Raw genomic sequence first — 16807 nt, forward strand, 5'->3', positions numbered from 1 at the left:
ACTTTCAAAAAATAAATCCGATAACATTTCCAGATATGACATGGACATCAGCCTGTATATATAAAGTTATACAGAGAGAGAGAGAATGATCTGAAGATGACAGTCATATTAGCAATAGTTAGTGATAACATAAAATTTCTGTATATAATTAATCTGGTTATTGGTTACCTTATTGTTAGACCTAATTTTTTTTTTCTTTTTTAATTTTTTTTAACTATCAAATGATAGCATTAATTAATAACCACATATGCTTACTGGGTGTAAGGTTCTGTAAGACATCAGCAATAGGTGTTCCAAGATCGCTTCCATCCCTCCAATCTGTTCGTCTTTCATCTTCTCTTCCTGTTCGACCATTATACCTTGTATACCGGTCACGAGGTGGAGGTGTTTCACGAGCTGATGATGTGCTTGACGTATCAGATTGTGTTGTTGAACTGACAGGATGATGGATAAGAGGGCGTGAGGAACGTTCTTGTTCAGGAGTACTACCTTCATTAATGACACTATCTTCATCTGATGAAGAATCTTAACAGAAAAAACAATAAAAATAAAATACATTTTTCTTTAATAAGAACTATTTTTACTTTCACTATTGCGATTTAACTTTTATTCATAACGTATTACATTTGAAAGAAATTGCATATATTGGGTTGGCAAATAAGTTCGTTTGATTTATACATTAGTACAAGTTTACGCCACTTTGCCTGTCGCTATTGTTGCACTACCACGCAATGCTATTGCGAAGTTGAAAGGCGACATTTCACATAACTTTCAGTGAATTTTCGTTTGGCCAACTTCAGTTGCATGTGTGCAACATATTTTTAGAAATGGAAGGAAATAACATATATTACCAGCATATTTTGCTTTTTTATTTCAAAAAAAAAGCAAACAAGCTACAGAGGCCCATAAAAAAATATGCAGCGCATATGGGGATGGTGCCTTAACAGAATGCGAATGCCAAAAGTGGTTTGCCAAATTACGTTCTGGAGATTTTGACGTCAGTGATGTGCCTCGCGCAGGTCGAGGTTGATTCGAGTGTTGTGAAGGATATTGTTGACAAAAATCCATCACAAACAGTGCAGGAGATTGCTGCAGTACTGAACATATCCCATACAAGCATTGAAAACCATTTGCACAAGCTGGGATATGTTTCAAAACTCAATATTTGTATGCCGCATGAATTGACTGAGGCTAATATGACTGCTCGCATACCCATCTGTAATTCGCTGCGATGTTGCCAAGAAAACGACCCATTTTTGAAGTGGATGATTACAGGAGATGAAAAATGGGTCGTGTAAGATAACATGGTATGTAAAAGATCATAGGAGCACAAGAGCGAACCGCTGCAAACAACCTTGAAAGTGGGATTGCACCCAAAGAAGATCATGCTCTGTGTGGTGGGATTATGAAGGTGTTGTCCACTACGAGGTGTTATCGTCAGGCAGAAAGATTGATTCAACTGTCTATTGCTCACAGTTAAACCGACTGGCCCGTGTTGTCTTTCACCAGGACAACGCCAGTCCCCACATATTGTTAACTTTGTTTTCCAGCAAATATAGAAGTGAGTTCAGTAAGTAATGATTGTGAATTATAACTTGTTTTATTTAAGACTGCAGTCTAAAGAGGGATTTGAACTTGTTCACAGTTTTAATTGCTTCTTCAGCAGGGTTTGCTGAGACTTTCATATAGAAAACAAAATATGTTATTGGAGTTTTTCTTAATGAAAACCAGGTGTACTATGTGCATTCTTCCATGATTCAGGAATGCAAGGAAGAAACTAAATTGATATATATTACTGATATACTGTTGAAGACTAGTAGTCTTCTTCCTGTGTGAATCTGAGAGAAAGAAAGTGTCACATAAAACAAGAGAAAGAAGTTAAAGAGACACCAAAATTTTTAAATTTTGTCCATAAAAGATAAAAACTGTATAGATTATAAACTTAAAAATGGACGTATATGAAAAGAGGTTTTCATGTTGTAACCAAAAATATATACTGGTGCTTGCATTAACTGATTTCAATGATTTTATGTTGTGGATTTTTTTTTTTTTTTAATTTATTGATATTTATTGATTATAAAGATCTCTGAAGGCTCAATCTCTTAACAAGTTCATGTTGAAAGCTTAATGGATTGTATACAACACTCAGAAAGGATTAAAACAGAATTTAATACTTCCTATATTTCATCTCAGTCACTGAGACATCTTCAGGGATTACAAAAAAAAACTAATGTAACATATACACACAAATACCAGACAATACTAAGCCAACCACGTGGGTGACTCTAAAATCCTATCTAGGTGGAGCACCCTCTATGGGCAGTTGTAGGTGGCCCGGAATGTATGGTGGGATCTCTGAGGATTAGTGTTTCCCAAATCTTAGGAAGCTTAATGCAACTGTATTTATTTAGATTTGGTTGATTTCTGAGAGCTGTTGCTGATTCTAAAAATAGTCTCTCTTTTTTGAGAGAATGGTAGTTTTTTTAACAAGAGATCCTGTGGGTTGTATCCAAGACATGGTCAGCCAGGCCTGACTGACCATAGTCGTGGTTGCAGATGCATGACTTGTGTTCCTCTAGGCGGATGGTTGCTGATCTGCCTGTCTGTCCAAAGTATACGCCAGCTTACAGGAACAGGGTACTTTATAAACTCTAGGCACTGAGAGAGGAGAGAGCTGATCTTTTGTAGAACGGATATGGATAGCAAGTTTGAGGTGAGGTTTAAATGCTGTAAGTAGGTTGTACTTATTTAAAATCTTGGCTATTTTTTCTAATGTGCCATGGATGTAGGGCATGGTGATGGCATTTGTAAACTCTTTCTGAAAAGATGGCTGGGGAAGGAACTGATTTTTTTTTTAATACTATGATCGCTGTAGCCATTGGAGGAAGGTGTTGTGTATGTGGTCGAGCTCAGTTGCAAGGGCGGTTCCATTGGAACAGAGATTGTGGGTTCTCTTGGTTAGAGTTTTAATAATGCCATATTGTTCAGTGGGGGTGATGGTGGGAGAGTTTGTGAATGTATCCATAAAAAAGATCAGCTCCCCTCCTCTCTCAGTGCCTGGAGTTTATAAAGTACCCTGTTCCTGTGAGCTGGTGTATACTTTGGACAAACAGGCAGATCAGCAACCATCTGCCTAGAGGAACACAAGTCATGCATCTGCAACCACGACTATGGTCAGTCAGGCCTGGCTGACCATGTCTTGGATACAACCCACAGGATCTCTTGTTAAAAACTACCATGCTCCACCAGTAAATTCAAAAAAGAGAGATTATTTTTTGAATCTGCATCAGCTCTCAGAAATCGACCAAATCTAAATAAATATGGTTGCATTAAGCTTCCTGAGATGTGGGAAACACTAATCATCAGAGATCCCACCTTACATTCCAGGCCACCTACAACTGCCCATAGAGAGCACTTCACCTAGATAGGACTTTAGAGTCATCCACGTGGTTGGCTTAGTACTGTGTGGTATTTGTGTATATGTTACATTAGTTTTTTTTTGTAATCCCTGAAGATTTCTTAGTGACTGAGACGAAATATAGGCAATATTAAATTCTGTTTTAATCTTTTCTGAATGTTGTATACAATCCATTAAGCCTCCAACATGATGTCCTCATAGCACTTAAGCCTCAACACACGGATCTTAATGAGTTAAATGGTTAATAGAAATTCACAGCACAGAATATAAGAAAATATTTATTATTTATTTCACTTATTTGCTAATATTTGTCTGTTACGATTTTTTAGACTAGTCCCACTGTTATACCAAATTGTTGCAGTTTCGTGTATTGTGACAAACAATATTTGTGCTCTGAAGAAGCTGGATATAATACCAGCAAAATATTAGCAAATAAGTGAAATAAATAATAATTATTTTCCTATATTCTGTGTTGTGAATTAACACCATTAAATAAACTGTCATGTACAGCCAACACATAAGCCTTTCCACTCAAGTTAATAGACTAAATTAATTTGTGATATTTTGAGATTGTGTGTGTGTGTGTGTGTGTGTGTGTGTGTGTGTGTGTGTGTGTGTGTGTGTGTGTGTGTGTGTGTGTGTGTGTGTGTGTGTGAAATATATTTTGATATGTACAAATCTGATGATATTTTGAGATGCAAATCTGTGTGCAGTTTGATCTATATTTCAGTTTTTTTTTTTTTTTAATTTTTAAACACTTGAAAGAAAAAGAATAATTTACAAATGGCAAAAGAGACAAGAATGCAGATACCAACGTAAAAATGCTAACAGCATGATGCCGTGATACCAACTAGTTATATAACAATGATTCTGTTTGCTTGAAATAAGAGGAAGCACAACTTATATTTCAGCAAATTATGAGATTAGTTAATATGAAGAAGTTGTGAAAATATGATTGAAATGCATATAGTTTAATAGAGTAATTGAAATAAATAATAATTATTTTCCTATATTCTGTGTTGTGAATTAACGCCATTAAATAAACTGTCATGTACAGCCAACACATTATTCTTCAATAATTAAAAGCAGCTATTGGAAATATGTGCTACTACATAAAAAATTAAATCAATTAGTTAAGAAATGATATCTGAACTTATTATCCCAATTTCATTTTTTAAAATTTTATTAAAGCATTTAAAATACACTACAGAAAAACTTGTTGATCTTGATACACTTACCAGAAGGGTGCCGCTCCCTTGATGGGGAAGTGGCCATCACAGAAATACGTTTGGAGGGCATTGGGAGGGAAGGCTTTGGTCGGTTCTGCATGGCTGCCAAGGCTTGCTGGACTGCTTCTTGACGAACTTCTTTAATAAAAGAAAAGAAACATCTTGACTTTATTTTATTAGGTAAATGAGCAGTCAATTATGGTTATAAAAATTAGCATTTCGTTATTTGTCATATAATTATACAGTTAAGAAAGAAAGAAAAAAAAAATGAGGTAAAGAGCAGTTAAAAAATTCAATAATAAATAACTATAATTATTTACTCTCAACTAATCTCATCATCATCATCAAATTCCTGCCATGTACCCTCAAGGGGTGTGTACAGGATATGATAGTACTACACGAAAAATTTACATCATTACTAACTTCCTATCTACAATTTTCCTCCAAATCAGTTTGTCACTTGTCAAGACTCCAACATTATCAGATCTTATATTTTTATCGTCTGAGGCACTTTATACCATATCAATCCACCCATATCTTGGTCTTCCTCTGTATCGTTTTCCTGGCAGAGAACACTTGTTTTGCTAATCTTTCCTCGCCCATTCTGTGTTTAATTGAAAATACCATCTGAGATTAGCTCTGCTAACGCATTCCTGGATGCTGACAATGTCAAGTTCTTTCCTAATACGATTTTTTAATATGATATTACCATTGATGCCATCTGTTCACAGCTCTAATTTTTCTCAGGACTCTCATTTCTGCAGTCTCTAGTCTTTGGTCAAGCGTTTTACTTCTGACCCAGCTCTCAGATCCATAAGTTAAAACTGGTTTGAACACTGTCTTGTATACAGCTAATTTAGTGTTCCGACTAATTTCTCTCTTATTCCATATGAATTTATTCAATTGACTTCCCACCATTATGTTGTTGCTGATTATGTTTGCTGATTATGTTGTCTATTTCCCTATTTAATTTACCATCTTCACTAAAAATCGTAAATAGCTGAAATGTTTTACTTGTTCCACCAGTTCTGCATTCAAAACACAGTTGACATTTTCAATGGTTCTGCCTATTTTCATTGTCTTTGTCTTTTTATTGCTGACCTTCATACCATATCTATTACAACAATTATTCAATTTAGTCAGTGAATCTTGCAGACTTTGTAGCGGATTTATTTAGAAGTACATCATCGTCCGCATAAAGCAAAAAACTGACATTAACATTCCAATTTTGATATCATGTTTAATACCACTTTCCTTTATTTAAATTAAGGAGATTTAATTTAAATAATGTTTATATCGCCAAAATGAAGCTATTGGCTCTTTATACTTAAGCAACTTAATGGGTGCACCTGTTTGACAACTCGTATAGCAGAGTATATAAGTTCTTTTCGATATACCCTTTGGTATTAATTTGGTCTAGCTACTCACTGATGAAAGCCTCACAAAAGGATGAAACCGGTCTGAGTAGTGACTTCCCGCAATGTAATAACAGCATACATTTCCTAGGAAATGTGTTTATACATTATGGAAAATACCAAGAATAGCGATCAGAACTTTACCACCTTTGCTGCGAGTTGCCCAGTATTGTACTACGTACTAGGACTACTTGCATTAGCTCACGCTAATAATCGCTAATATTTTTATAGTTTACTATATTCGGCATGAAACTCTCTGTTTCCAATCTTTGAGTTTCTTATTCAGTTTTAAAACATTGTGGGATTTAATATCCCCTTAATTTAAATGAAGTTTATATCGCCAAAATGAAGCCTATTGGCTCTTTATATTTAAGTAACCACTTTCCTTCATAATGTAATTCATATAGATAATGAATAACAGAGAGGATAATGTACATCCTTGTCTCACATCAGATTTAACATTAAACTATCTTCCTGTACTTCCTTCAATTCTAACTGCTGACTTACAACTCAAATAAAGACTAAGTATTGCTTGATATAATGTCCCATTGACACCATATAACTGTAGCATATTGAATAGCTTCTCTCTTGGCATCTTGTCATATGCCTTTTCCAGATCGACAAAACTTAAATACAGATCTTTGTTATATTCACCTGCTTTCTCAACTGTTTGTCATAAAGTGAAGATTCAGCTTGTTCTTCACCAAGCTTTTCTTCCACAATTCTTCTCAACCGTATCTCAAGTATACTAGAATAAATCTTGCCCGGAACACTCAGTAGGGAAATACCTCTGTAATTCTCACATTCAGTTTTATTTCCGTTTTTATATATGGGTCCTATCAGAGCTCTACTCATCATCAGGAATTCGTCCCTCTGTCCAGGCATTCTGAACTATGTAGTGCAGCCACTGTAAGACTTTTATACCACCATACTTCAGCATTTCTGTTCGAATGTCATCTACTCCTGCTGCCTTTCACACATTTCAAGCCTTTGATGGCTTTTTCTACTTCAAGTATGGATATGTATTCCTGACTGCATGCCTGGCCAGTGTTTTTTACCACTGTGCTGTCATCACTGCTTGTTTCATTTAGCAGTTTTTCAAAGTAATTACTCCATACTTCAAGGATATCTTTTTCTCCCGTTTTCATGTCACCTTTATCATCTCTAACTCCTTTTATAGCACTCTTTCTTCCATTCCTAAGCTTCTTCAACAACCTCCAGAATATTTTGCCACTTTCTTGATATTTATTTTCTTCTATGTTCCTGCCAAAGTCTTTTGTTTAGTTATGTTCCCATGACTTTTGTTTAGCTAGTTTTACACATTGTTCAGCTTTCTTACATTTGTCTCTGTATTCTCTAAGAGCACAAGCTGACTTATTTGCCAGGAACTATTGATATGCTTTCTTCTTTTCTTTCACTGCCTCTTTAACTTCCTGTGTCTACCATGGAGTTCTAATTTTTCTATCCTTGCAGACAACCTCACCACATGCCTCTCTAGCTGAATCAATCAGGGTTTTCTTCAAGGCTTGCCAAGGTTTGGCTCCTGTTCTCAAACTCTTTAATTTTTTCTTCAATAATCGTGTATTTTAGTCTACAGTTCACATCTGAGAGCTGCTCAACTTTTATTCGCTTTAAAACTTTCTTACATGTTATTCTTTTCAATATGAAAATCAATTTTATCCTGCTCAAGACTAAATAGTGATCACTTCCAATTTCAAATCCTCTGTACACTCTGGTGTCCTGCACCAGAGAGAGAACATCACTATCAACAATAACATAGTCAATGAGACTTTTCTTATTCCTTCCCTCTTCTCTCCATGTGAATTTGTGCACATTTTTATGTTGGAACATGGTGTTAGTAATAACCAGTCCATGTCCTGAGCAGAAATTCGACAGATATTTGCCATTATTATTAGCTTTGCTCTTTTCTCCAAATTTTCCCAAAATATTTTTTCTATGTCTCACAATCATTTCCTACTCTGCTATTTAGATCCCCAACAAGGACCAACTTTTCCTTTTTCATTGTGTCAGTTGCTTTTTCTAAAGCATCAAAAAATTCCTCCACTTCTACCTTAGTAGAACCTTCTATGGGACCATAGGCACAAATAAGTCTCATTGTCCAGTTCCCCATTCTCATATTTGCCCACGTTACTCTACTTGAGATTGCCTGCCATTCAAGAAGATTAGCCTCGTATTTTGTGTTGAATACTATGGCTACTCTTTCTTTTCCTTGATTGTCATTGCCTGAATATAACATTTTGTATTTATTGCTCAGAAAGATCTCACCAGTTTTTGTCTTTTTTGTTTCAGTCACCCCTATTATGTTGATCTGGTACTTATCTAATTCCTCAGCTAGCTCAACTAATCTCACTTTATTTAAACCAGAAAAGTAATGCCATCTATGGAATGAATGTAGTATTCATACATCACTTGACCTGGCAATCTTTATACAGCAATAATTCTTCAATAACTGTTATTATTTCTTAATACTGCAAATTTGTAATTTTGTGTAATATTATAATGAAATTTCATTTCTTATAAGATATGAAATTATTATAGTTTTTTTTATATATTGCAGTGAACTACTGATTTCTGCACATGTGAAATTTAAAGTTTCACCTGTATTAATGAAAATTTTAAAAAAATTGAAATTAAAATTTAAAAAATTTTAAATTTCACCTGATTATATCATTGAAAATTTCATTGTGTATATTTTCAAGTACATTATACAGAAGGTGTTTAAAATATTTGATAACTTTTTTATTTATTCATTGATTATTTTTATTGTTATTTGTTATAATGAAGTACAAAACCTGTATTTCACAGAACCCACACCACCAGATTCAATGGAACTCCTAAGGCATTTTTTGCAAGTGAATAATTTCGTGAAGATCTGCAATTAATTGGCTATCATGTTTTCCGAATCTGATGGCTCCCATTTTCTTCCTATGGATTATCTGAAGGAAAAGGTATGCAAACAAGATCAACAGCTGAAGGAGAACATTCATGCAAAAATTATAGCGCTGCAACCAGAAACATTAACAGGTGTCATGGAACAAGTTGTAGAAAGCACCCATGTTTGTGAAATTGAAAATGGAAGGTATTTAGATGATATGGTTTTTCATAACTAATAAAAAAACTCCAGGTTTTGCATTTCATTATAACAAAAAAGAATAAAAATAATTAATAAATAAAATAGTTATTAAATGTTTAAACACCTCTGACTTAAGGGTCACCCTGTTCCATTTCCTGTATAATTAGAAATGGAACAATGCACATAGAAGCTGTTTTACTTAGACATGTTATTTTTAAAAAACTATTAAATGATTTTGAATATCACTTTTTTCAAAACAAGGACTTTCATATCATCAAAAAGAAAAAATCTATTCATATAACAGATTACAAAAAGCTACCAAAACATTAGAACTGTGTGTGTGTGTGTGTGTGTGTGTGTGTGTGTGTGTGTGTGTGTGTGTGTGTGTGTGTGTGTGTGTGTGTGTGTGTGTGTGTGTGTGTCTTGAATGAAGTGCTTTCATTTTTTATCTCCAATTTACTTCCCTCAACTAGATAGCTAGCTAGCTATTACAACAGGACAAAGACACTATGATTAATTAGATGACAAGTCCTTGAATACAGTAATTCCCTACAATTATTATCCTGAAACCCATTAGCTTAACTCAATAAAACCAGGAGGAGTAGGAGGAGCAGGAATAAAGCAATAAAACAGCAGCAGAAGTTAAGAAAACTCTCTTAAATGGCACTTTTAAGTATAAACTTAGGAGACACATAGCAAATGCATAAACTTAGCATTGAAAAAAAAAAATTGCTCTTTTATTTAAACTTCATAAAAATTAGAGCAGAATGAATACAAAGAAAAATATTTATCAGTACAAATATACCAGTAGACTATGCTTAATCAAGCAATGCCAACTTTCATAATCTATCATGATCACTGAATTACAGATGCTAGAGACAAATTGAATCTCTCATTCAACAGGAAAAAAAAATTCTGTTAAAGCAGGAAGCACAATTAGCATGCTCATGACATCATCCTTCATAAACAGTATTATAGATTATAAAGATTTAAAATTTGCTTAAAATAGCTTCTGAATTATAAGAAAATATTAATTAACAATACTTGTGAATATTATAAAGAAAATTTAGCTATAAATGTGGAATCAGCATTTAAATTCTGCTCATATGAATACATGCAATAAAATAAACTATCGCTGTCTTTCACCATTCAGCTGCAACTTTTTTTAAGTTAAACAAAACAAAAAAAAAAAATATATTAGTTTCTTTTTAATAATAATAGAGCAAGTGAAAGAAATACTGCTTGTTCAGAGATAAATCATTTCCTCTTTACATGTCAAAATTGTAACAATCAAAACAGACAAAACAATATTATACAAAAATTCCACAACACCTTTTAATCCCCAGAGTAGGGGACTATTTAGCCCTAACTAACTAACTTTTAGGACTAATTAACTGCACTCTCAAAAGTAGGTGATACTATTTAGTCCTAACTAACTAATTGTTGGACACTGGTGGGTAGCCTGTCTACACCCTTAGCCAATCAGAATAGCTGGCTCAAGATGATTTTAATTGGCATCTGGAGAAGGGGGTGGCAGACAAGTGCTGTCTTTGTAGTAGTCCCTAAACATATCACTATATATCATTGTCTGAAATAGAGCAAGTTCTATGATCTGGGGTTTAGAGAATGAAAAATCCAAGTTTCCAGGAGGGAAAACACTACTTAATCATGCCAAAGAACTAACTCAAACAGTCGAATAAAGGCTTACAAAATGTTCCTCTAGTTGGTGACTAGAATTAAACTTAAAACAGTTTTTCTCCAGACAGCCTAGCTATGGATGTAACATTAATACTGTACATCATATTATAATTAAACAGCAAATAGGGCTGATTAAAATTTCATGATAGATATCACTTCTGTTCATCAGAGGACTGTACTAATGGTGTATTGAAATTAGTCGTATATACCAGAGTTCATGTAATTGAATCCACTAGGTACACTAGAGGCTATTTTCTATTTAGAATAACATACAAACAGTTATGCAAGCTGACACAACTACAAATATCAAGTTTCAAACATATTTCACTTCTGTAATTTAAAGTCACTATCAAAGCTGAGGAAACAGAAGAGTATTTATCACATGAATGTATGTGTGAATGTGCACACACACACACACACACACACACATTGATAATTTACTTTGTCACTGTCATTTTTCATTGATCAGACCAGGTTGCTAGTACCCATTTGGCCGAGTGTTTAATATATTCACTCTCCAGCCAACAGGTCACAAGTTTGAATTTCACCATGGGCATGGATGTTTGTAATTGTCTTTAGGTGGGAAATTAATTTTATTGCTCTGTGTGAGACATCATCTTGCTTATTGGAGGCCTGAAGTGGCTTGAAAAAGTTCCATGTTTGGTCTTGAGAGCAGGTTTTCCCTATTTTTTTTATTAATTTTACATACAAATATATATATATATATATATATTTGAAGAACTACTTTTAACTAAGATGGAGAAAGCAGCTTTGCTACTTCCTACCGCAGATGCGAGTTTACTTCGCATAGAAGCAATTCTTGCAATCAACAACGCAAAACCTCCTTCTGATAATATATCCCCTGGTGAGAGACTTGCAATTAAAAATCTACGGATTAACAAGGACATCATCATCTTAAAAGCTGATAAGGGGAATGCAACTGTAGTTCTAGATAAAATAGACTACCGAGAAAAAATCTTAACATTGTTAGAGTCAGATAGTTATTCGGAAATTGAGAGGGATCCAACAAGAGAAATACACAATAGAACCAATAATCTCCTACAAAAGACCACCGAAATTCCACGAAATACACGGCTTTCCATCCGTTCTTTACACCCACTCATTCCAAGGTTATATGGTCTCCCTAAGGTACACAAAGAAAACTATCCACTGAGACCTATAGTAGACAGCATTGACTCACCCACATACAGGTTATCCAAATATCTGGCGTCATCATTAAAAGCTTATGCGGGAAAATCATCTTCTTATATTAAAAACTCAACAGATTTTGTCTCTAAAATCAAGGACTTATAACTCAAATCTTCTGACATCATGGTGAGCTTTGACGTGATAGCACTCTTTACCAACATTCCGACACAGGACGTTCTCCATATTTTAAAGAACAAGATTTCAAATAAAATTTTCTCTCTGCTATCTCACTGTGTAAACTCTGGCTATTTTGAATTCGAAGGTAAACTATATAAACAGGTCAAAGGATTAGCTATGGGAAGCCCCCTCTCTCCTGTATTAGCCAACATTTTTTTCAAGGATTTTGAACAAAAGGCAATCTCCTCTTTTAGTTTAAAACCAAGAATTTGGCTTAGATATGTGGACGATATATTCCTCATATGGGAGCATAGTATTGAGAACCTTCACAGGTTTCTCAACCACTTAAACAACCTCCATCAGGATATAAAATTGACCATGGAGATTGAAGAAAATAATTCCATCTGTTTCCTAGATGTTAAATTCACCAAGACGCCTGAATCAATAAAAGTCTCTATATTTAGAAAGCCAACACACACGGACAGATATTTGCATGCGTCCTCACATCACCTTCCAGCGCAAAAGTTGGGTATTATATCAACTCTTGCGAATCGTGCAAGATCTGTACTGTCAGATGAAGAAGAACTAAAAAAAGAACTACAACATCTTAAATGGACCTTTAAAAACAATGACTACTCTTTAAAAGTATTAACAACTCATTATCCCACCATCAACGTAGAGACACAGGACGACTCCAAAGGTCATATCTCCTTGCCATATATCAGCACACTATCCAAAAAGCTGAGTAGAATCCTAAAGAAGTTTAACATACCAACGTGCTTCTCGACTCTGCCAAAAATAAGATCACATTTCAACAACTATAAACAATCTCACAACCTTCTACAATTCCCAGGTGTATACAAAGTCACATGTGAGTGCAGAAAACCTTACTATGGCCAAACGGAGAAATCTATCCTCCTACGTCTCGAGGAACACCGGAGAGACAATGCTTACAAGAGAACCAGAGCCACTGCTCTATCAGGCCATGTCCTGTTTTCAATAAACATGAACAACAAAAGCCGCCCACATGAAGTAAATTGGATAACAACTTCAAACCTACACATTTGCCATGATGAGGTAGAATGCCGCATTGTAGAGTCAAAAGAAATCACCTTGGACCCTCTTCATATGAACAATAATCTCAGCTATAATTTGCCTGACTCTTTCAGCTCTACTATCAGATACTGGAGATCACGTGGTGCCACACACGCACAAGTGTACAACAATAGAACTTTAACACGGACTATAACTCAAGTTCATAATAACTGTAATTCACAGTTGAATATTATAACTTTAGAGTGTCTCAATATTATTTTCAGTGTCTTTTAATATCTTTCTATGTTCTTAACGCCTGATGAAGTCAATCTCGGCGAAACATGTTGCGTTTTTCAAATAAATCTCATTTTGTTATAACTCTCGGGTTCTTAATTAGTATATTAAAAATGAATATATATATATATCATCATCATCATCATCGAAAGAATAATAGAAGCTAGAATAAAAATAGAGGTTATTTAACAAAAATTGGTTTATATGCCCCAGAAGAAGGAAGAGAACAGAATAATATTGAATTTTATAACCAGCTACAAAATATTTATAATAAAATAAATAAAATGATTATGTAATTTTAGCAGGAGACTCAAATGCAAGAATTGGAAACACAAAATTTAATAAAAATATAGGAATATATGGAGAACATACTCTAAACAGGAATGGTAAAAAATTGATTGACTTTGTAGTTTATAATAACCTAAAAATAATGAATTCTTTCTATAAAAATAAAGACATACATAAATACACTTAGGCAGCAAGAGGATGGAAATCAATATTACATTATTTTATCTTGAATGAAAAGACAAAGTTTTCGTTAGATGTTAGAGTTCACAGAGGATATGAAATAAGTAGTGATCACTTCCTCGTTAAAATAAAATTAAGACTACCACCTAAATGGCTACATGTAATAAGAGCAGAAAGAAAATTTAAAACGTTTGTTTATAAAAGTAGGCTATTAAATGACACAAATATACAATGGCTATATGAACAAAGAATTAACCATTCTTGTGTAGAGGCTTAAGTGCTGTGAGGACATTATGTTGGAGGTTTAATGGATTTTTTACAACACTCAAAAAGAATTAAAATAGAATTTAATACTTCCTATATTTCGTCCTAGTCACTAGGACATCTACGGGGATTACAAAAACAATTAATGTAACATGCACACAAAAACTTACAATACTAAGCCCAACCACGTGGGTGACACTAAAGTCCTATCTAGGTGGAGTGCCCTCTAAGGGCGGTCGTAGGTGGCCTGGAATGTAGGTGGGACCTCTGGTGATGAGTGTTTCCCAAATCTTCGGAAGCTTAATGCAACCGTATTTATTAAGATTTGGTTGGTTTCTGAGAGCTGCTGCTGCTGCTTCTAAGAAAAGTCTCTCTTTCTTGAATTTGCTGTGGTGGAGCATGGTGGTTTTTTTCCATGATACTCTGTGGGTGGTGTCCAAAACATGCCAAGCCTGAATGGCCATAGTTGTGTTTAACGATGTACGACTTGTGTTCCTCCAGGCGGATGGATGCTGATCTGCCTGTCTGTCCAAAGTACGCAAGCTTACAGGAACAGGGTACTTTGTAAACTCCAGGCAGAGAGAGAGAGAGAGGAGGGAGCTGATCTTTCATAGACCGGATAAGGGTAGCAAGTTTGCGGTAGGGTTTATATGCTGTGTGTAGGTTACACTTTTTTAGTATCTTGGCTATTTTTTCCGAAGTGCCACGGATGTAGGGTATGGTGATGGCATTTTTAAAATCTTGTTGACGAGAGGAACGGGGAATGGGGGAGGAATTGATTATTTTTTTGATACTGTGTTCACTGTAGCCATTGGAGAGGAAAGTTCTGTGTATGTGGTTAAGCTCAGTAGTGAGGGCGGTTCCACTGGAACAAAGATTGTGGGCTCTCTTGGTAAGAGTTTTAATGATGCCATATTGTTGCGAGGGGTGGTGGTGGGAGAGTTTGTGAATGTATCTGCCTGTGTGTGTGGGTTTTCTGTATACAGTGAAGGCAAGTGTATCATTAGGCAGGCGTGTGACTAAGGTGTCTAGGAAGGGTAAACAATTGTTCTTTTCCTTTTCCATAGTAAACTGGATTCTTGGATGTAGGCTATTGAGATGACTGAGGAAGGAGTCAAACGTGTCTGGGCCATGAGGCCAAATAGAGAACACATCATCTACATATCTTAGCCAGATAGACGGTTTGAGTGGGGCTGAGTCTAAGGCTCGTTTTTCGAAATCTTCCATATAGAAATTGGCAGGGGGGTGAGAGGGGGAAACCCATGGCGGTTCCCTCTATCTGCTTGTAGATTTTGTTCTTCCAAGAGAAATATCCAGAGTTGATGGCAAAGGAAAAGAGATCTAAGATGTCAGAGGGAAAAACGTTTTCTAAGAGAGATAAAGTGTCAGTTAAGGGAATATTGGTAAACAATGAGAAGATATCAAAGCTTACTAATATGTCTGTATTATTCAAGGTTAAATTTTCTGTCAGGGCTTTAAAGTGGGTCGAGTTTTTTATATAGGATGCGGAATTTCCGGTGAGGGGGGACTGTTTAGACAGTCTGTAACAAGGTGCATTGGTGGCATCTACTATAAGCCCGAGTGGGGAATTGGGTTTGTGGATTTTTGGTAAACCGTATATTCGGGGGGAGGGAGGAGGTTTAAGTTTTTTCGTGACGTCAGGGAGCCAGGAGGTTACTTTTTTAAGTAAGATTTTTAATTTCTTAACTTGTGTTTTTGTGGGGTCGTGTTCTAGCGGGATGTAGGTAGCGCGATTGCGGAGGATAATGTTCATTTTACGATTGTATTCGCTATATTTCGTCCTAGTAACTAGGACGAAATATAGGAAACATTAAATTCTATTTTAATTCTTTTTGAGTGTTGGAAAAAATCCATGAAACCTCCAACATAAAGAATTAACCAATATATAGATAAAATAAAACAAAACAAAACGAATAGAAATAAAATAGCTTAATATAAAAATGATACTAAATGCAGCAGCAAATGAAAGCTTGGGAAAGACCAAAAATTCTGATAAAAGGAAAAAACTGATACAACCAAAGAAATATTCAAAATGAAAAAAGAAGACCATCATAAATGATCAGTAAAATATTAGAAGATGAAATAGAATATAAAAGAATAAGAGCCATATCTAAAAGAGAAGTCAGAAAAAGACAGTGTTGTGTCCTACTTTCTTAATTTCTTATTAATATACATATTCTACAATAAGTCACATTGTACTATTGAAACACAAAGGAATTGCCTCGGGATCGAGCCAAATCCGAGGTGTCAAAAGTTCTGAAATCTTGCCTCTCTTAAATTTATATTTTAATGCTCTAGGAAAATTTATATTTTAATGGTGCGTCACCTAGAACCATTAGATTAAGAAAAGGAAATCTTAATCAAGAAGTGAATTATCAGATGTACACTAATGACCATTGGTTTGCAATTACAATCTAATCAACCTAAACTACAATCTATTTTCTCCCGCTTAGATTTATACTTTTTTTGTGAGTGTGCATCAAATTCTAAACTCAGACAATTGGATTTTTAGATAGCAAAAGGTTTATTAAACATATCATACAAT

At 34.9% G+C, this 16807-nt stretch overlaps 1 protein-coding gene across 2 annotated transcripts in view; it reads right to left on the reverse strand.

The window, feature by feature from the left end:
• Positions 1-16807, reverse strand: part of LOC150109471 (disco-interacting protein 2-like) — a 456967-nt gene that overhangs the window by 224755 nt on the left and 215405 nt on the right. For both annotated transcript variants that reach the window (XM_090408476.1, XM_090408468.1), the window contains exons 4-5: positions 4657-4785; positions 256-525 (exon numbers count right to left, since the gene is read on the reverse strand). In XM_090408476.1, coding sequence (XP_090264602.1) covers positions 256-525; positions 4657-4785 — 399 coding nt within the window. The remainder of the gene's footprint in view (positions 1-255; positions 526-4656; positions 4786-16807) is intronic.

Source organism: Typopeltis vanoorti, chromosome 2 (genome assembly GCF_054136105.1).
Source record: "Typopeltis vanoorti isolate ZY-2024b chromosome 2, IOZ_Tvanoo_1.0, whole genome shotgun sequence".
Classification (NCBI taxonomy): Eukaryota; Metazoa; Arthropoda; class Arachnida; order Uropygi; family Thelyphonidae; genus Typopeltis; species Typopeltis vanoorti.